Genomic DNA, 22,288 nt, shown 5'->3' with positions numbered 1-22,288 from the left:
ATGCTTATTTCAACAGCTAAATTGTTGACTCAGATCGGATGTCTCTTATATATACAGCACTTATGCATACAGTATATGTCAATGCTAATATTAATTTATATAGTAAATGCATGAGATGTAGATCCTCTTCTGGTGGATAAATTTCCTTGTTCTGATATAGCTCTGGAGTGTTTTTCTTCTGGTCAGGCTGCTGTTATTACTGCATTTTAAATATATGTGTGATTGGATGTCTCCCTAAGGTGCCTTTTGGTAGATGGCTGTAACAAAGCTATTTAAACAAATTACTATGCTACGCATAATTGACATGGAGGCATTATAGGACACATTAAAAATGTAATTCTTAGCTCAGAATAAACCGTAACTGAGTAAGATGTGCCGAATTTAAAAACTCAGGCATTTCATTCATCAAAATAAGAGTATCCCAAGAGTATTTTTCAAAAGGCAACTGGCCTTTGTTTTTTCCCCTTGAAAATGTTTCGTTTCTCATCCAAGAAACTTCAGTTCTCAAAATAAGAGTGAATTCTTCACAACAGTAGCTACATGAAAATACTGAAGGCACTTTAACTACTTTTGGTGTGTCAGAAATAAAAATCTTGCATACTATGAAAAATGAAGTGACTTGCTGCAAGGAATTAAGAATACAAAGCATGATATTCTTCAATGTTTGGTATAACTTTAATGCAGTAATTAAGTTGGGAAATATGACTCTGAAGTGTGTTGCCTAGAGAACTAAAACAAATTGGCTTGACTATTATAATCAAAGAATGTTAAACCAGAAAGTAGTATCAAGCGGAGTGCAGACTAGTTTCAATGCTGGGTTTGAGTGCTGCCACAGTTTTCTTAATGAGTTGGATGAAGATATAGAAGAAATACATAGCAAATATGCAAAGATCACAAAAATGAATTCATAATATTTGAGAGGCAAGAATAAAAATTTCAAAAGAAACTTGATATGGTAGAATGGGCTGAAAAGAATATATTACATTTAAGAGGAAGAAATCCAAAGCCATTTATTTGGGAAACAGAAATCAAAATGAACTGAGGGATACTAGCTTTGCTAACAGTAGTATTTAGGCTAAGGTAAATAAAGGTATATTTAAAGGTATATTTAAAGGTATATTTTTCACAGTATAGGACATAATTCCATTTCATTCTGTGATGGATAGTAGACTCCATATTGAATATTATATGTTCAGCTTTGAGGACATAATCTAAGGATTTAGACAAATTATATCAGATTTAGAGACGATAAATGATGATGACCAGTAATTAGGAACTAAATCCAACACTGTGAAAAATATTCATAGAATTAGGCATGGCTAAACTAAGAAGAAAAGTTACATGATGCCACTCTTCAAATACCTGAAAAATTATGTCTGTCACCTATATTTACAGAACAAAAAATAATGTAAATTACAGGAAATCATATTTTACCAAATGATATGAAAAAAATCTAATAAAAGAATAATGCATCCCCTTCACCGGCTGTATTGAACCTGCTAGGGATACTTTATTTTTGGTTATTGTATGGCGCAAGGGATGGACTTGATACTAAACTAAACTAAACTAAGTGATACCTTATATGATTTTATACAATTATTTACTCAAACATGAAATTAGTATGCATCATGTTCTGATTAAGTTCATCAATAAGCCATTTAATGGTAATATAGTAAATCAAATCAAAGAATTCATATTAGAATTTGGTTGATATACTGGCTCTGTGTGCCTATGAATTTATTAATTTAGAGCAGATTATGAATACTTATTTAATGTGCAACTAATGCAAGACAAATAGTGATTTAAAGCTCAGTTCACCATTTCTTTATTTAATTTATTTAATTTGATTTTGACTGCGCTCAACTCCAAAACAACCCTGGACAGCTCACAATACAAAATGGAATGCGGAGACAGTAAGACAAATTTAACAGATACATTAAGAGAAATAACAGAATGACAATTTGGACAATAGTAGAAGTAGACATGGTTTATCATGGAACTACATTAGGGCAATTACTCTGTTTCCCCCAAAATAAGACATCCCCTGATAATAAGCCCAATCAGGCTTTTGAGCGCATGGTAATAAGGCCAAGTGCTTATTTCAGGGTTCAAAAAAATATAAAACTGGGTCTTATTTTCAGGGAAAACAAAATGTATGCATGTACATATGCTAGTAGTAACAATAACTACTGTACATTATAGATTATGTGCACCATATCTGGACTACAGTTTTCAAATAATGCAGATGAAGCTGACAGATTACTTTAACTTTAGAAAGTACCTCAAATAGGAGAAAGAAGTACTGCATTTGTCACCTTGAATTCTGTACAGTAAAAGGTAAATCAAATAATACATTATGGCAAAAAATAAATAAAAGCCATATCGTAAATTATCCAGACATTACATTAACAGAGCCATCTACTGGCAGCTATTAAAATGAGCTAAATGTATTACTCTGAAAAGTTTATATTCAAGATTATTTAAGTCAATGCAGAGAAATCACTCTCACCTGTGTTTAAGGTTATGTATATTGTCCGCTAAATCGTGCTACTGATAAGTTATAAACTATCACTGCAGGTTTTTGCATGCCTTATTCAGTTTAATTGTAACATGAGGAACCTAATTTCTAGCCAAGTGTGTATATCTGTTCAACTAAATTATCCATACTTATATTGTAACCAATTATACAAACTAATGCTGCATAGAAATGTTCTTTGATTTATCATGAAAATGCTCATCTTCAACGTATCAAAAGAGAAGGTTAGAGTTTATTTAACGGATGGCAATGTACAATTGACTAGAAACCTCTAATCCGTAAAACCCAGCGGGTTGCATAAACTATGAAAAACTAAATTTCTCAACTGCCATTTCCTCGGATTCCCAACATTGCAACTTTTCTAAGCTCGAAGCCTACATTTCCCAAACAGCAGTTCTTCCCCGAGGGTCCACTTCCGTCTACAGAGCAATGCTTTCTGGGACATGCAGTCCATGCCTCGATATCAAATGAAACGGCCGCAATGTCGGATTCCCCCCAGACAATGATAACAGTGTACTGTACTATTTGGGCATGCAAATTTCGTTTCCCTTTCCGGAAGCGGCGCCTCGGGTGGAGGGGGGATAAATAACGGGAGCCGGAGTGGGTCAAAAGAATCGGTGGTAAGTCGAAACAGGATTTTTTTTTCTCTTTTGTTGGGCGGGAGGGTATCTTCTCTTTAATCTAGCTCCGGTGTCCTGGATGAAGGCGACCGGGGCGGGATTCGAACCCCTCGATTATTCGGAGTTCTCTTCGTGTAGGAAACAATCGATTCAGAACCCCGAGCGAGGCACCCGGTGCGTGAAAGATTCTTTTGTAAAGGGTGAATAATAATAAAAATCTGAGATCGTGGGATTCGGATGGAGCGCGGAGGAGGGTAGATCTCTGAAATTTCTGCAAGGGATAAAAAGCAGGGGAAAAGTTTTCTTGATTCAGGAAACGTCTGAAAGATTGGCTTTTTAAAAAGATGCCGAGAGTCGTCTAAAATAGTAAAAAAAAATCGCTTTTATTCTAAAAGTCAAGGGGTTTGAAATAGAAGTTTTAATCATCTGCAGACTTGGTTGGGAGCTACGTGTAGCAATGGAGCAAAGGCGAAGGAGTGCGTGTGTGAACGGGTTTAACTCGGAGGTGTTTGTGTGTATGAATTAAATTCAATTAAAATTGAATTCAATTGAAATTGAAGATTACTCTGATTTTTCTGCAAAGATTATAGGGTTTGGAAATTAAAAGAGCAGTAATTCCAGGAATGAATTTCAATCTGAAGGTGGGGAAAATCCATTTGGTGTGGTGTTTTTTTGTTTTTTAAAAAATGCGTTTTGAAAATGGGAAGTGTCTAGATCTCATTTAGAATGATTGTTTGGCAAGATATTAGTAGGACATGGTAGTTTTTCTTCATATTCTGCTAAATGCTATGAATTTATTGGTTTTGGGCATGAACATCTTAGCCCTCAAATAAATCAAAGCAACAGCAAAAAAAAAGTGCTGTTTTAATGTTTTGACTGCATTCTATAAATATGGACAGAAGGGTCTACTTATTTGGGTTTTTTTAAATCCTGGTATTGGATAACCCTTCCAATTTTTGGATCTATATATATACCTCTTTCTTCCCTGATAAATGGATTCACACAAAGCGGGTTGTTTGAAGGAGTAAAAAAAATCCCCACAAACCTTCCTTGAATGTTTTGGAGAAGTGGAGCCAAAGAGACATTAGATTATAATAGTTTGCAAGTTCTCAACTTCTCTGGACCTTCACAGTGAACTAATAAGAACTTATATTAATAGGAACGAAACAAAGAATCACAGTTACAGTACAATGAATATAAGATTAGTTGGGTTTTTCAAAATTAATTTCTGTTGATTATATATTAGATTTACTTCTTTCTTTGCTCTATTCAGCTTTTCATTGCAGGAGTTGAGAATGAAACAGAGGCCTGACAAATCCAGATTCAGTGTCTACTATATATTTCCTTTAAATCCTCCATTATTTGAACCCAAAAATGAATTAGCATTTCAAAAAAATTTCTTTATTACACTCTACAATTGTATATATCGTATCTTAAATTTGATGATTGGACAGAATGTGCTTATTTTGAGTCTAAAATGCAAAGAGAAAGTTAAAATTAATTAATTAATTAAAAAGAATGCATTATAGTGATCAATGTAATGATAAACATTGCATACTTGTGTTTTCCAAGATAAACTTTACTGAATCCAACAGTACTTAATTTCCAAGGAAATGTATATAAAATTATAGGCTAATAAATTATAATTCAAGTCTTGTCTTCTCTCATACTAAGTGTTTTTTCTCCTTTTTGAAGGTGGCTATCTTAACTTTTTTAACAAAAAGGAGGCAGTCCTCCATAGAAATCAAATTGAATTAGTTGCCTTTGGTGTCAACATACAGACTGATTTTCAAACTCACTTCTGTTGAGTTTCCATATAGATCACCTTATGTACGATCAGCTTAACTCCCAAACTATTGCTTGCATATTACAAATTGCATACATAGTACATATTGCTTTGACAGGAAAATTGGAAGGCATTTATCAGTTGATAAATTCCTGAATAAAGCAGTTCAGGTAAAATACACTATCTAGGGTTTTTTTAATCACTGGATTTTTTTCATCAGTTTGGCTATATGGAATTTTTGTTGCTCTTAATAGCCAAGTCCAAAATTGTTGATTATAGAATTCTGTGAGACATAAAGCAAATTATACTTAAAGAGTATATAAGAACTAATTGCGTTGAATAAACTGATCGTTTAAATTAAACAGTTCTAATCTGTATAGCTACCCTCTTCAGTAAATAACTCAGGGCATTGTATATCATTAATAACAGAATAATCAATAAAAATCACAAAATACTCAAAAATCCAAAGGAGCAGCATATAAACATATAAGTTCATCCATGGGGTCATATGCCTACTAGACTCAATATCTGTGGGGAAAAAACAGGTCTTCAATGCCCTTTGAATCAATTCATGATTTTCATTTTGAATTTTTACAGTCCTAAATGACTTGCCAGATTACTTAATAGACCATCTAGAACGAACAAGTATAGATATAAAATTTTGCAAATGAGATTTTTCTAAAGATACGGGTTACTGGGGCATGCTAGAAATGGCCTTTTTGTGTTTCATTCCAAAATTGCGGAATTCATATAATTGGATTGTTATTTTGTAAGTGGCAAACTCCATTTATTAGCAGCAAACCAGGATAAAAAAAATCTAGTAATTAAATAAGTAAAGTATGATGAAATGTCATCTTAGATTACTTTCTCCAATTCCAGGTTTGGACATTGGACAGTTTAGCTGAGGAATCTGCTCCTGTAAAATACAAGAATTGAGGAGTTTTGTTTGGCTATTCAAGGCTTATTAAAAGGCATGTTTTGGACAACTGGAAACAGCTTAAAACCATCTAAGGAATGGTGAAATCAGGTATTAATCCTGCAACATTTTCTACAATAAAGTTAATGGAACAGAAAATATATTTAAATTGGTAGGAAAAAGGAAAGTTTCTGCACAAGATCACTTAAGGCTATGTGACATTTCTGAAAATAAACAGGTTGCTGACTTGCAGACCAGCAAGATGTCCTTGACAGATCTGAGAAAGGCAATAAAAGAACCTCAGCAGAGAGATAAGTGGTTGTCTGCTACTAACGCAACAAAACCACTAGGCTGTGGCATCTGATTCTGTGTATGCAAAAGTCAATCTCTCCCCCCCACCCCCCAACTATGTATACACAACTTGTGATACTGTGTTTTTAAAAAGGTGCTGATGCACTTCATGGTTTTCATGCAGCATGGTTTGAGTAAGAGACAATTCCTGTGCCTTAGCAAAAGGACCAGTCTTTAGAAAAAGCCATATCAGTTGGGTAAATATTTGGAGTGAAAGATAACTTAGCAAAGTAGAAAGGCTAATCCTGATACATTAAATAACGTATCTGGATATGTGGTAATTTTCATTCTCATAAAGCTGTTTTGGGTTAGTCTTGCACAATAAAGTGTTTATGTTTCTGTTTCTTTCTTTCTTTGTGTTTCTTACTTCCTTTAAGCACGTTCTTCTTTTTATTTGCATCTTAACCTCTTTTGCTTTATGCGATTTGGATTGGGAAAGAACCCAGCTTTTTAAAATAGAGCATTAATATTGATAAGCCCAGGGTTTTGCTGCGAACTGAATAGGCATAATATAAAACGGTGTCCCTTGTACAGCAATTCAAATATTTTCCTCTGCCTTCCAATTAGCCTTTCGGTGATCTCAGTTGCACAACCACATGTACACACTTGCTGGATAGTTTATTGTGGAGTAGAAAGCAATTGGAGGACATTATGTTTTATTTAACTTTGCAGGATAATTTTACCGTTGTATATTTGGAATCAAATGTTTTTTATTATTTATTCATAGAACTTACAATTGCTTTTCTCTATGCAAATGGATGTTCTTGAGATTTTATTTCTCTTCCTGGTCATAATGGATGTAAGTACCTAATAACACAAGCATCCAGTTTTGTCCTGAGTAACAATGGCTGGGCTTACTTCCTTTCCTTTTGCAGGAACAAAGTCATTAAGATCCTTAAGATAGTGATGGCTATTCCTCATGAATCTGAATATGGAGGCCACTGGGACAGATGAAGTAGAGAAAATAAAATCAAAGTTTATATCAGCATGGAATAATATGAAATATGGTAAGTGAAATGTAATAGACTTTTTAAGCCTTATTTTAAAAAGTTAGCAAAACAATGCAGCCTAGCTTTTGCTGACCATTAATATATTTACTCAAATGACTGAAATATGCTAACTCTGGTTAAGATTATTATTGCTGGTTCAAGTGAAACACATCAATAATGTATTTGTTCAGAAGAGATAATGAGGGAAGAGACAATGAGGGAGAAAAATAGTCAATTTCAGGCTTTTAGGCTTCATGATTTAATTTTGAATGAACTCATAAGTAGCCAAATGAGTAAAGTATTTCAGTTCTACTTTTAATTAATTACAGTTTAGTATCGTATTGAAATTAATGCTAGGAGCTAGTCTCTGAAATTCTGAAGGCATTGAAGGTAGTGGAGAATTTCTTTATTTGGACTAAACCAACAATTTATTAGTGGCATAAATTTAAAATATTACAAAAATAAATGTGGATAGTAAATTGGAGTATAGAACTGGAGAATCCTAGTAGTGAATTGGGTAGTGAATGGTTTTAGCAAAATATATATATATTTTCTGGGTTTATTGGACATTAAGAGTTGCTTGATGGTGAGATGGGCAATATATTAATTTAATAAATAACTAATCCAAGAATGTTTTTAAAGGATGACTGTCATGTTTTCTATGCCAAAGATGTAATAAATTTGAAGGAAGTTTGCTAGTCATGTTATAGGTGTGTCTACTTGCAATTCTTTATTAGATGTTATTATAATAAACCAGGAATTCGGCAGGAATTTACAAGACAAAAGTATCAGTAAAAGAGTAAATTATGTACTAGAAATGTGTAACATCTTGATTCAGAAAGAACTTTTGATATATTGGACTGTAGAAAAAGATGACTATTTACTCCTGAAATAAATTTTGTGTGCCAAACTGTAAAAGTTGTTGTAATGAAATTTGTCAGTGTTCAGCCTTTGAATTAGCTTTGTATTTAAGAACAAATGAGACCAGACAATAAGATTCTGTATGTTCTAGTTTGACTACATTGTTTAAAAATTGAATCATAACAAAGAAATAAAAACAACAAAATATAACCTTGACATTCCAACTGTCTGATGTATTTCTTAATGGCATTTGTGTGTGTGTTGATTATTTTTGTTTAGTTGCTCAGTTAAAGGTTTCCCCCGCCCAAGAGACTTTTTAATCTATTCACTTTTTCTTCTTCTTTTTTTTTTTTTGCTTTTTAAAGTTTTTCCTTTGAGTGGTTCCCTCCATGTTGAAATGTTATTTGTCTCTTTTTATCCTGCTTTTATTATTTTTGTAAAGGACTCAAGGCAGGAGACATATCTCATGCTCCTTCCTTCTACTATTTTCCCCACAACAACACTGTGAGGTGAGTTGGGCCGAGAGAGACTGATGGCCCAAAGTCACCCAGCTGGTTTTTCATGTCTAAGGCAGGACTAGAATTCAGTCTCCTAATCTCTAGTCTGGTACCTTAACCACTTCTTTACTGTAATTGAGACAGAAGTAGGGGTAAAAAAAATCAGTATGATGCCTGTAGGGCAAATTATGCTATCAACCAGTGCTTCTACAAGCTCCAAAGAAAAGATGCTGCTGCCATGTTCTCCGGGTGCTAGAAGAACATTATTGCATAGTTGCAGTCTTCATCTGTACCACCTGAGATGAACAAACATTGATCAGCAATTTTTGAGTTGCCTAGAACTATCAATGGCACAACCACCTGCATTTTTGTGGTCACTCCTGGAAGTTATTTCTCTGTTAGAAGTCACCATGGCCTTGCAGTCTAGGAAGTCCAGTACACCTGGCCTGAACCATATTTCTGCTTCTGATCTCCTGACGATATACCAGCCTTCACTAGCAGCTTATTTCAACTTGCTATTGGCAGTTGGTAGTCTGCCTGCACAACTGGCTTGCTCTCGGGTGGCTTTTCTGCCAAAGACGTAAAATCCATTAACTCCAGGAGATTATCAACTCCTTCCACCATTCTTTGCACTCTTCATCAAGATTCTTGCTTAGCACTTCTGTGACAAGCTTCAGTTCTCCTCTTTCCAGCCTGCTTTCTTAAAGAGGAACGGCTGTCTCGAGGTAATGACCTTGCTTCATTCTATTTTTTTGGAGGGTCCATACCAAGTCCCTTGTGTGATGTTATTTTTCAATGTCACCAAGGCATTTAACACCATGTCCCTTGACTCCTGTTTCAGCCTCTGGATTTGCATACCCTGCCTTGCAGACTGACTCTGGATTGTGACTTATGGACCTTGTTTTGCAACTTGGCACTGGATTTTTGGGCTTTGACTTCCTGTTTGGGGGCTTGGTTCTGATGGCTCTTGGACCCAGCTGGTGGGACATTGACTGGTGGTGGTTGTTTTGTAAGGAATAATAAAGTGGAATTTTACCAACACGCCTGGAGGGCCCATTTGTCTTGTTTAGCTGTGTAGTAAAATACTTTATCGGTGCCTGCATCTACCTATGCGACCTGAGTCAAAACCTTGCCTCCACTGCAAGTTTCCACTGAATCTATCTGAAGAATCTGTGTCAGTGTTCTATGGTGCAGCTTGAAGATTCTTCAAATCAAATATAGAAGGGGTATATGTCCTCTATCCCCACTTCTACTCATGATGATAATCAATGACATCTTGCAAGCTTCATTGTCTGACGTTGGGTTCAGCTTTGATAGCCAGTGGATTAACTGTCTATCTTAGGCCAATGACCTGGTTCTTCTGGCAGAGAGATCCACAGACTGCTGGAAAAGTTTGGCTGTGCATCTAGAGCTATCCACTCAGCCAGTATGTCACTGAATGCGAAGAAGTTCTTTGGCCTCACCATCACCAAAGTCAGGAAGCGGAAATATATGGCCCTATTATACCAACGTCCTACTACTTTGCGGCACCACCATTTGTCCCCTAGGCCCCCAATCACTTGATGCGATACCTAGGTCTCCAGTTTAACTGGAAGGGATGCATCATCCCCAAACATACCAACATCCTGGATTGCATGTTGCAAGAAATTTCTGAGGCTCCCCTTAACAGTTTAGGCTGCTGCAATCTTATTTGGTGCCAAAATTTATTCATGAGATTGTTTTTGGTCAAGCACATCATAACACGTTAAAAGAAGCTGAACTGTTTGGTCGATTCCGCAGTGAGACACTGTCTGAATACTGAAGGATACTCACTTGGGATACCTCAGTTCCAATGTCAAGGACAGGACTGGGTGAGTTCCCTGTTTCTCCACCTCTATCCTGCTTCTACAGAAGGCCAGACTTGAGAAAATTGCATTGAGTTCCACCACACTGCTCGAGTCAACTAGCAACAAGATTCATTTTTCTCCCTTGGGAACCAAATAAAGCCATGCAAGGTGACTCTGTTGCCCTCACCTGTAAAGCAAAAACGTGGACTGAGTGGAGACATGCTGTCTCCCAGTCCCATCGACGACCAAGAGTCGAGCATCACTGACATTTACAGAGACAGTCAAGAGTAGTTGTTGTGCCCTTCCTGGGTGTTCCCTCACGTATATTTATCAGGCATCCAATTGAGGGGCAGTCTATTCGCCACCAAGTCAAGGAGTGCGTGACACCTGTCATCAGGTGGTTGATTAAGTGCTGAAATTCTGTGAAACTATGATGCAAGATGCGCACACCACAATCATGTTTTCTGTCACTTGGAACAACTTTTGCGACAAGACAGCATCTGCTCCTGGGTTGTGAGACTGTTATACCACCTGGAGCCTCATTCATCAAACCAGATTTAGTTGTGGAGGGGTCTCAACAACTGTGGGTTTTGGATGTTTCTGAAATTTCTGGTTATATATGGATGGAATCCTGGGACTTTAAAATTGCTAACTATGGTCATGCTAATTGTGTCAAAGATCTTCTGAGCTGGGCAGGCTCTTCTGCTCAGGTGTACCACCTGTCAATCATCATTTCTAACCAGGGACTGATCCATTGGGTAGTGACTTTGGGCATTGGGGCTATCACAGACCTCTATTTACTAACCATTAGTGGATTTATATACAATTTATATATTTGTGGGATTAAGACTGCCTGCATTTGATATTTTTATGAACAATCTCAAACTGGTAAGGAACATTTGTGTATTACGACCTGCTGTGCAGCAATTCCTCTTGCCGGACTGTAAAATAGCAATTTGTCACCTTAAAGGGTTGACTTGTGGAGTGAGGGGTAGTTTGTTGCAAACTCCTGATTCTTCTCCTATATCATTGACCTGTCTAATAAATGATACCTAGTTTGTAGCCTGGTGCTTTAACTACCTTTCGGGTAATTGAGATGGGCACAGGGTAAAAAAATCATGATGGTGCCAGTACTCATGCAATCAACACCCTGCTTCAATGATTGCATGGAAAAGGGGCTAAATTTTAATTCTGTGGCTATCATCTTGACAGTGAGCATTGGGGGTGGGATGCCTTTTTATTAGATACTTACCATTACATGGTTTTCATGTAATGTTGCTTTGATATATAATGAATTTTAAGAAATGTTAATTGTAACTTCTTAAAACTTAAATTTTTTAAAAAAGAGAAACTCTGATTTAAAGAATGAAAGAGAAATACTTGTTTAGAGAATTAAGTTGGTTTGAGGCTTAATTATGATATTTTGAAAACCAAGCCACACCTTCATTTTGCTCCCATCTTTAAAAGATGCTAGAATGTGTTTCAGATTAAAATGGAAAGTTAGTATTTTTAATTTTCTTGATTAGTTTTTTACTCAATCTAGATGGAGCAGCTTTAAAAAAAATATGTTTGTCTTTGTTTGTAGGCTGGGTACTGAAAACTAAAACTTATTTTAGCAGAAATTCTCCTGTCTTTTTGCTGGGAAAATGCTACCATTTCAAGAGCGATGGTATGTGTACCTATTTTTTAATTGGTTTTTATTCTTATATTTATGTAACAAAACCTTGGATTTTACTTTTGCGGCAGCTTTTGAAAATACTTGAATATTAGATCAGTTCAGTTATATGCTCACCTCCTGAAGGGGGGAAAAAAAAGACTGCAAAAGAAGTTGGAAACATACACAAGTCCTTAAGGTGACCTCTGAATCTGTTCTGACAGGTCTTTCCCATGAAAGCATTTTAGGGTTAAGACTGCTTTTATAATCAACTCAAAGCAGTGCTTTGTCTGGATTTATCTTCTGAAGGGAAGAGTATAGAAACTTTAACAAGGTCCTTGAACTCTACTAAGAGAAGATGTCCTTGCTGTTTACTGAAAGCTGTTTGTTTTATATTTTTCCAGTGGCTGCATCTGTAAATGCTATTTACAGCTGAAGAAAATGATCTTTTCTTACAATAGGATGTACAATGTTAATAAATTAGGGATAATGTGTTCATGTTTTCACTTCTTTTACAACATGTACGCATGATGTCTCTCTTCCAGAACCCAGTGACCAGTCACCAAATGGTTCCTGTGATGACATGACAGAAGAAAGGTTTTCCAGAAACGTTGAAGAGTTCCGTAAAGACTTTATTTCTAGGATATGGTTGACTTACAGGGAAGAATTTCCCCAAATCAAGGGTTCAGTTTTAACAACAGACTGTGGCTGGGGCTGTACCTTGAGGACTGGTCAAATGCTTCTGGCTCAAGGACTTATTCTCCACTTTCTTGGTAGAGGTAAGTTACCAAGTTTTGTGTGGACAAAAGTGTTTATGCTTGATAAATCTTAAATTTGAGGAGGCTCCTCATATCAGAGTTTCTAACCAGAACAGACAGCTTACTCTGAAAGAATTTAAATATAAACTATTTAGTTTCAGTTAAATCTTAGTACAATCTCGTAGATATGCTAACTTTTTTAGTTAATGTAAAATTATAAGGACAAAATATTTGACAATAATTACCATAATTTTTTTCTTCTTGAATGGGTGTCTTGTGGCTGTTGTTACATTGCTGACTTAAGCTCCATATTATTGTACATTTATGCATTTAGTTTAATCGAAACACTTATTGTAGAGTTGCTAAATTACAGCATTTTCTTATGGACTAGCTAACTTTAAATATTTAATATGAAACAGGACAACAAAGAGTAGAAATCTTCTTAAACAAGTTAATGTCATACTGTAACCTTTACTAACCTATAATATAATATCTTTTTAATCCCATCACAGATTGGACTTGGGCCAACGCTTTTGTTTTCGAGAATCCAGAGTCTGAATCATGGACAACTCAGACAGTAAAAAAGCTCACAGCATCTCTTGAAACATCACTTATAGGAGAAAGAGAATTCAGGAACCAGTCAAATCATCCTAAAAGTCCAATACACATCCGGGAAAGTGAAGAAAGCGTGGAGGAGCAGTATCACCGAAGAATCATATCTTGGTTTGGTGATTCCCCACTTGCCAATTTTGGCTTGCATCGGCTAATAGAATATGGAAGGAAGTCTGGAAAAACAGCTGGAGATTGGTATGGGCCAGCAGTGGTAGCACACCTTTTGAGGTAAAAACAAAATTCTTGACAGAACAAACTTGTTTAAAAACAGACTTTTAAAAATGGGTCCCGATTATTTATGATTCAAGCATGAAAAAACGTCGCAGAAACATGAAAGGAATATTGAAGAACCTCTTTCCAATTTCTGATTCCCCATGGGGCCTCGAGACAAGATAACCATATGCATTATAAACTTAGCCTTAACTGCAGTATTTTTAATGATATGTTACAAAAACTAGAACTGTAGACTTTCTGTTTTAATATACTGATGGTGTAATGAGCTGCCAGAGATTAAAACTGATGCTTTCAGTGTTTTTTTAAAAAATATATCAAATTCTTGTGAGATGTTTAATGTATAGGTTTAGTAATAATTACATCTAAATAAAAGTAAAGGGTCTGACATTCAGCCTAGTCTTTTTATATGAAAGTCAAATTTCTGAGTATAGATTGTGATTATATGCCATTGTTTGAGACTATTTTTATAGTTTTATGTTTTGCAATTTTACACAGTCTTCTAATGACAAGAATCTAAAATCCAGGTGTAATTTTATATATCTGTGAAAATGTAGGGTGCACATGGTTTTATATAGCAAGAACAAGTCTCCTTGAATGAAACTTAAAATAATGCAGTTGTCTTAAGAGTTGAAGTTATTTATGTAGTCTATTATATTTGTAAAAGTAACTAATTAAATTAACACAGAAATTTGTTAACTCCCCCCCCTCCCCCACAGTTTTGGTTGATAATTTACATGCTCAGTTGGAATATAAGGTCTGTTCTTTCCCTCTTCAAGTTTAGAGTTAAAAATTTCCCTGTTCAGGTGTAGAGTTAAAAATAATTTTTTTTACTTCTTTGGAATTGTTTGTTATATCAAATAGTATAACAAACCTATGCATCATGACATGGAAGCCATTAAAATCATCAATCCATTTACAGAAGCAGGTGGAATGTTTAGATTTTTGTCTTGGAATTGTTTCATTGATTGACACCTTTGCTCTTATGTCTATAGCATATATATAGATAGATATACTTCTCCACTCACACCACTCTGCAGGCTATATATATAAAACACAACCAAAATGCCACATGCCCTCCAAATAATTCTCCGTATTGGTGGAGACAGCAGCCAGGAATGGGTTGTACTCATCTGTTCAGATTGGAGGACTGAGACGTCTAAAGTTGTTAAATCCCGCCTCCTCTTGCCAGGAACCCAGCTTTTGTCTCAGTCCTTCAGCCTGGACAGACGTATCGTAAGTTTTTTCCCTATTCTTGGACTGCAATGGTCTTTCTGAATTTATTGTAAGTTACATTTAATTTTGTATTTGGAATTGGAGCCCCTTCTGGCTGGAGTTTAGACTGGCTGGGGCTGGGGTATCTCTGCTGTCTGCAGAACAACTATACAGTTCTGCTTCAATCCTGTTGAGCTGCAGGCGTTCTGGGATTATTTTAGAGGAGTGTTAGCGCCCCCGAAGAGAGCACAGAGTTGGATAGTGGAGTTTTTATGCTTCCCATTCTAGTTGGGGCAATATTTTAGCGTTTGCCAAGGGCTTCCCGGGTGGCTGTGTAACTTTTTTCCTTAGATTCACCACCCGGCTGTTTAAGATTGCTGTGGAGTTCTTCCGCTTTCATTTGGGCAGCCTGCTTCGTGCCCCAGCCCTCTGTCTCCCACTTGCGATCATATTCTTGCTGTTTGCAGCCAATCAGCGCTTGTTTGCCGCGCTTATTTCAAACAACAGCGGGAGACTTGTCAGAGCTTCGGCTCCTCCCCCTCTCGCCACGTGGGGGCCGCCATTTTGTTCTACTTTGGAGATAATCGCGAGAGGTGTTTTTGGATTAGCTGCCTTATTCTATTTCCTGGAGCGGCAGTTGGGGATTGAAAAACTTTGTGGTCAGAGGCATTAGACAGTGACTGTCTCCCGCTTGGGACTACCTCGCTATGAGTGGATTGCCTTGTTGTGTCGATCGATCCTCGGAGCCCGGCTCTTCCCGCCTTACAGCTGACGGGCGCCATTTTGGGCACGGCTCAAGGATACTCCAGCAATACTGCCTTACTTCTGGAGCTTGGTCTTGAATTAAGGGCTTTTTAACTACCTGATATAGACAGCTGGGATTTGTCTTGATTGATAATTATGCCAAAAGCAGTGGCCAAATCCAATAAGCCCCGGAGAGCTGAATCTCTGACTATAGAGGAACCAGGCCCATTGAGTAGCAGACCTTCCAGGGCTCCTTTGGCTAGGAGCAGTCAGTCTTCTCACCATGATTCCAAGTCAGTTTCAGCTTCCAGCCATTCTAAGAAATCCTCCAAGGCATCCCTGCGGGATGAACAGAGACGAGACAAAGCGATTAAAAAGACTTGCATCAAGGCAGTTTCTTTCGCCATTTCATTCTATGGTGAATCATCCTTCTTTCATGGAAGACATTGAACGTGGAGATTCGGATCTATTTGAGGATGAGGGTTTGGCCCCGGAACAACCTGCATTTACAGGACTCTTTCCTCCTAATATTTTTAAGTCCTTACTTTTCAAGGCCACTAATGTGGCACAACTGAGACCACCAACTGACCAGTCTGAAGCTTCGTCTTCCAAGGGTGCTTCGGATCCCCTTTTTTCGGAACCAGACCAGGTTCTAGATACAGTTCCTGCCCCTCATCTCTTTGTGGACGTTGTCAAGCGTCAATGGTCTTCTCCTGGATCCTCCACTCTGCCTTCTGCAGCAGACAAACGTTTCTTTAATGTTGGCTCCAACTTGTCTTCAGTTCTGCAGACTCCCTCGGTGGATGCGGCCATTGCCGCCTTATTGTCTTCTTCCTCGATTTCAGGTCAACCAGAAGAAGGTCTGTGCCCAGAGGATAGATGTGCAGAACAGTCTCTTCAGAGGGCACATCAGGGGTCAGCTTGGGCTATCTGCTCTGCATCTTCAGCCTCCTTCTTCAACAGGGCCACTCTGCTGTGGCTTCGACAATTACAAGGAAAGCTTCCTGCGGACAATACCAGAATTCATCAAGATCTCAACAAAATCATCGCTCCGGTCCAGTTTTCGGCAGACACCACAATGCATTCTATGCGCTTTGCCTCCAAGTCCATGGTGTCAGCTGTAGCAGCTCGTGGTTTGCTCTGGTTATGATATTGGCAAGCGGATGCTCGACATAAGTGGCGTTTGGCTTCTACGCCCTTCACTGGAGGATCCTTGTTTGGTGCTGCATTGGACCTTCTGCTAGTCAAGACCAAGGACAAGAGGAAGGTTTTACCTACCGTCCATTGGAGAGGGGAAGCCCGTTATAATCCGATTTCCCATCAGTCTTCATTTCGAGGTTCTGATTGGGAGGCAGGTTCCTCTAGGTTTCAGGGGACATTCAACCAGAGGCAGAGGGGAGCCCATGATAGGGTTGCCCGAGGTAGGCCCTTCTCAGCTAAGCAGCTCTTTTGAGGGGGAGGACGTCGTTCTTTCCAACACCATTGGTAAGTGCACTGCTGACCCTCCTATTGGTGGCAGATTGGCCCTTTTTGCGAACCAATGGGAAGATATTATTTCAGATTCTTGGGTCAGAAATACAATTTGGTATGGATTAGCTCTGGAATTCGTCACTCCTCCGACCTTTATTATCCAATGTCTTTTGTCCAAAAACAGGGACAAACGGATTTGGCAGTCCGCCATCTCCTGGAGATTAGGGCTATTCAATTGTTGTGGCTCCGGCCCCCGAGCCGGCCCCCGAGCCTGCCATCATGGAGGAGAGTGACTTGGAGAGTGAGGGAGAGGAGCCAGCAGAGCCTCCCTCGCCAGGACCCTCCTCGCTGGCACCGCCCCAAGTTCCAGCTGCAGGCCAGGAGGAGGAGCTGACAAGGCGTCTTTCCCCCGACCCTTCCTCCTCCTCCCTGGCAATGCCCCAAGTGCCAGCTGCTGAGCATCAATCTTGGCTCGATCCGAGACAGCAACGCCGAGATAAGCGCGCGCAGCAGAGGAAGAGGTGTGGCAGGCCCAGGGAGTGCTGAGTCACGAGCCACACCCCACAGGGGATAAAATCAGGTGGAATTGCTCTGTAGGCCCTTGTGTCGGACAAAGCTACAAGCTACTAGCTCTTGGACTGCTTCGTGTGAGCTACTGACAGTTTTTGGAATGAAGGTTGGGATTTCTTCGTGAGTAACTGTTTGATCATCCTGCAGACTCCTGGTTGCCCTGGCAACGGTCCATCAGCATGCTGCTACTTGATAGAGACTTGGCAGGCACGTGAAGAAAAGTTGCCAGAACTTTTCGCTGCCAAAGAAAACCCGGCCAAGTGTAAATAAATTGCTGGCAGATGGCATTCGGCTGGTGTGCTTTCTTAGGGGAAGTAGTGGGGGACAGAACATCAACAGGTACTGGGGAATCAAACGGGAGAGGGATTTTATTCCCTCTTATTTTTAGTTCCCAAATTGTTGGGGTGGGTGGGTGGAGACCTATTCTAGACCAGGTGTATCGCAAGTTTAAAATGCACTCAGGTCGATCAATTCTTGATGGTGTTCGGAGGGGCAACGTCCTCTCTTCTATTGACCTCACTGAGGCATATTTGCATATCTCTATTCTTCCCGATCATCGTAGGTTCCTTCAATTTTGTTATGGGGGTATTCATTATCAATATAGGCATTGCCTTTTGGGCTGTCATCAGCCCCTAGGACCTTTACTAAGATCCTAGCCGCCTTAGTGGCACATGTCAGGACCATCCTGGTCTATCTCCACTATTATCTGGATGATATATTAATTTTGTCATCTTCTGTTTTTCAGACCAGGGTAGATCTACAGGTCACAGTTCAGGTCCTGACAGCTCATGGTTTCTCTATTAACATAGAGTCACCTGACTCCGACCCATCTGCTTCACTTAGGAGCAGTGATTGATTCAGTTGAGGGTAGAGTATTTGCCCCAGGAGGGACAGGATAGCACAGAAGGCACTGTGCTGCAGAATTCAGACGGAGCGTAGAGTGTCTTTGCTGATATTATCTCAACTTCTGGGCAAAATGATTTCATCCATTTCCATTGTGCCTTGGGCTAGATTGCATGCTAGAGACCTCCAATGGTTCCTTTTGCCTTTTCAGAAGGCGGGCAAAGGCAACTCTTCCACAGTTCAGGTGCCCAAGGAGGTTCTAAGGTCCCTTTCCTGGTGGCGATCTCTAGCAGTCACCAGGGGCTCCCTGTTTCACGAACCTCAGCATCTGGTGGTGACGACAGACTCCAGTCTTCTCGGCTGGAGAGTGCATTTCCAATCACTATAACACCAGGAAGAGGCACCAGGGAGAACACCAGGGAGAGGCAGCTTCTTATCAACTGGCTGGAGTTGAGAGCTATTTTCCTAGCCCTGTGGCATTTTCAGGCCCATCTATCATGTCTTGGTGCTCACGGACAATGTTACAGCCAAGGTGCATCTCAATCATCAGGGAGGCACCAGGTCCAAGTCCTTGATTTCAGAGGCAAAGAAGCTGAGTCTGTGAGCAGAACAGCATCTTCTTTCTTTGACGGCGGAACATATCTCTGGGATAGCCAATGTACAGGCGGACTGACTCAGCCATCAGGTTATCGACCACGCGGAATGGCGCCTGCATCCGGATCTGTTCCTAGAAATTTCAAATTGGTTTAGCGCTCCAGTGGTGGACATGTTCACTTCCCCGCAGAACACGCAGCTTCCTCGCTTCTATTCAAGGTACCCGCATCCTCGTGCAGAGGGGGTCGACGCTTTCCGCAACAGGTGGCCACAGGGGCTTCTTTACATGTTTCCTCCTCTGCCTCTAATTCTGAGAGTGGTGCGGCGAGTACTGGAGGAACAAGCGGAAGTCATCCTTCTTGTGCCGCATTGGCCCCAGAGGTCTTTGTTTGCAGACCTCACATCGTTGTCGGTGGCTCCACCCTGGAGGATTCCTCCAAGCAGCATGTCGCTCAGCCAAGGGATGGTACTTCATCCAGATCCTCAATGCCTACAATTGACCGCTTGGCACTTGAGTGGCGTGCCCTAAGGGCGGACAACCTCTCTACTTGAGTCATCGGGACTATCCAAGTCTCTACAAGCACATTTATTCTGCCTCTTGGCGAGTTTTTTGTTCCTGGTGTGATCGGGTTGGAGTTTCTCCTCTTCAGGTTTTGATCGCCCATATTTTGGAGTTTTTACAAGAAGGTTTAGACAGAAAGTTATCACCTAATACCTTATGAAGACAGGTGGCAGCTCTTTCTACTGTTTTGTCCTGGGGGTCTCTGTCCTCCTTATCTCAGCACCCTACTATCAAGAGGTTTCTCAAAGGTGCTTCTAATTTATGTCTTCCTGTTGTGCACAGGTATCCCACTTGGGATTTATCTATTGTGTTGAATTTTCTTATGGGGGGTTGCATATGAACCATTGAGGACCACCAGTCTTCGGCTTTTAACTTGTAAAGTTGCCTTTTTAGTAGCTGTTAATTCTGCTAGGAGGATTTCTGAGTTGGCGACTTTATCTGTTCGCAGTGACCTCTGTGTGTTTCACACGGATCAGGTGGTCCTTCGCCTGGATCCTTCCTTTATTCCTAAAGTTAATTCCACTTTTCATCGTATGCAAGAACTTATTCTCCCTGATTTTTGTCCTTATCCTGTTCGTGATTTGGACCGCCACTGGTATACCTTGGATGTTCGACAAGCATTGAGGATTTATATTAAGAGGACGGCGAATTTGCGACGGACAGAGTCCCTGTTTATTTCCTTTCTTCCAGTGTCCTTGGGTTGTAGGGTAATGTCATCGACCATTGGAAGGTGGATTCGTCATACGATCGCCAAGGCTTATGAGCTTCGAACCTTTCCACGACCTGTTCATCTGACGGCACACTCTACTTATAGTGCGGCTACTTCGGCTGCATGGGCTATTCAGGCTTCGTTGTTAGAGATTTGCAGAGCTGCAACTTGGACGTTGCCTTCCCCTTTTATTAGACACTATAAGATTGACAAGTTCGCCTCGGCTGAGGCAGCGTTTGGGCGTAGAGTTTTACACCAAGTGATCACATCCGACGAGAATGCTGACCAGACCCTCCCATTCATAGGGACACTGAACTTTGGTATGTCCCATTCCTGGCTGCTGTCTCCACCAATACGGAGAAGGGGCGTTGGGAGTTACCTGACACGCACCTTCTCGTTGATTGGAGACAGCAGCCAGTCCCACCCTGGTGCGGTCTGGTGCTAATGACTAATGGTTCTGTTTTTTTCTCCGACACGTTGAGTCTGCTTCTTCGTCTTTGCCAAAAGCTGGGTTCCTGGCAAGAGGAGGCAGGATTTAACACCTTTAGCAGTCTCAGTCCTCCAATCTGAACAGACGAGTACAACCCACTCCTGGCTGCTGTCTCCACTCAATGAGAAGGTGCATGTCAGGTAAGTCCCAATGCCCCTTTTGATGGCTTCAAAGAAGGATGTTCCAAAGCATCAGGATCATCATGGTAAAGCAAGATTTTAAGTCATCTCACTTGAGATGGAACACTAAGCAGTATCTATTCTTGTGCATTTCATTCAAACAATCTGATGCTACTTGTGAATCTTATGACCCTCTCCACTTTTTGTTTCTTTGTACCTATATGAATACAACATGATAAATCTAATAACATATTGGCCTTTTTTAAAAACACACACACCATATTTTACAGTCTAAATTGCATGTGTTTACATTTGTAACCTTTTAAAGCTGGGTTTTCCAAATTTTGTGACCTTTTTCTAGAAAACATTTTCTGAGGACTGTGTAGTTTTAATTCTTTTCGCGGCTTACTTGAAATGTGTCTTGTGTATACTTTTAGGAAAGCAGTTGAAAAAGCAAGGGACCCTGAGTTACAAGGAATAGCCATCTACGTTGCTCAAGACTGTACAGGTAAAAGGAAGTGTATTATATGCTTGATCATCCTTCAAAGTATTTCCCAAAATTTATTGATAGCCTGAAAGTATAATATTAGAATCAAAGGTTCTTAGATGAATAGTTTCACATGGTGTAAGGTTGTCTTTTAAAATTAGACCGGGAGTGTTCCATCTTATATAATTCTTAAAGAATTATATTCTTGCATTTGGAAACTTATAGTCTTGTAGACTTATATATGCCTAGCCCAGGGGTCTGCAAACTTGGCTCTTTTAAGACTTGTGGACTTCAACTCTCAGAGTTGAAGCAAAGCTGGCTGAGGAACTCTGGGAATTGAAATCCACAAGTCTTAAAAGAGCCAAGTTTGCAGACCCCTAGCCTAGCCTATACAAGGAAAAGTGTGTTATTATTTACAATTTTCTATATCAAGTACATCTGACAGAACTTTCTATTCAAAACATAACACATTTTGAATAAATTTAACAGGAATATATGATTGGTTCGGTGTTTGACTGGAAAAGCAAGCAAATCTTTTGGTATTTTACTTAGGAAAGTAAAGTACATTAGGATCACATGAGCCACTTAACTGGGTTACTGAGTGGAATGTGGAATGTTGCATGAACACCAACAGTGAGTTTATTGATCCACTAACCCCCGAGGGCATTAATTGTAGCTGCGCACTAATTATAGCTCAAAACAGAGCTGTGTCTGAACTTCTCCTAGTGAACAAACTTCCCTTGTGGCACCTACACTCCTTATGGAGTATTAACTATCTTTTATGATATCTGTGAAAGGGGATAGAAACACATGGGGATAAATTCAGGATCTGCATTCCTGGAATTTAA

At 39.5% G+C, this 22,288-nt stretch overlaps 1 protein-coding gene across 2 annotated transcripts in view; it reads left to right on the top strand.

The window, feature by feature from the left end:
- The first annotated feature begins 3,166 nt into the window (after positions 1–3,166).
- Positions 3,167–22,288, top strand: part of ATG4C (autophagy related 4C cysteine peptidase) — a 36,151-nt gene continuing 17,029 nt past the window's right edge. The window contains exons 1-8 of one of the 2 annotated variants that reach the window (XM_058178725.1): positions 3,167–3,330; positions 5,822–5,969; positions 6,937–7,008; positions 7,085–7,216; positions 11,968–12,051; positions 12,582–12,815; positions 13,307–13,634; positions 21,391–21,461. In XM_058178725.1, coding sequence (XP_058034708.1) covers positions 7,129–7,216; positions 11,968–12,051; positions 12,582–12,815; positions 13,307–13,634; positions 21,391–21,461 — 805 coding nt within the window. In that variant the 5' untranslated portion in view covers positions 3,167–3,330; positions 5,822–5,969; positions 6,937–7,008; positions 7,085–7,128. The remainder of the gene's footprint in view (positions 3,331–5,821; positions 5,970–6,936; positions 7,009–7,084; positions 7,217–11,967; positions 12,052–12,581; positions 12,816–13,306; positions 13,635–21,390; positions 21,462–22,288) is intronic. The other variant, XM_058178726.1, reaches the window with a different exon arrangement.

Source organism: Ahaetulla prasina, chromosome 3 (assembly GCF_028640845.1).
Source record: "Ahaetulla prasina isolate Xishuangbanna chromosome 3, ASM2864084v1, whole genome shotgun sequence".
Classification (NCBI taxonomy): domain Eukaryota; kingdom Metazoa; phylum Chordata; class Lepidosauria; order Squamata; family Colubridae; genus Ahaetulla; species Ahaetulla prasina.
This window is presented reverse-complemented; position numbering and strand designations above follow the sequence as displayed.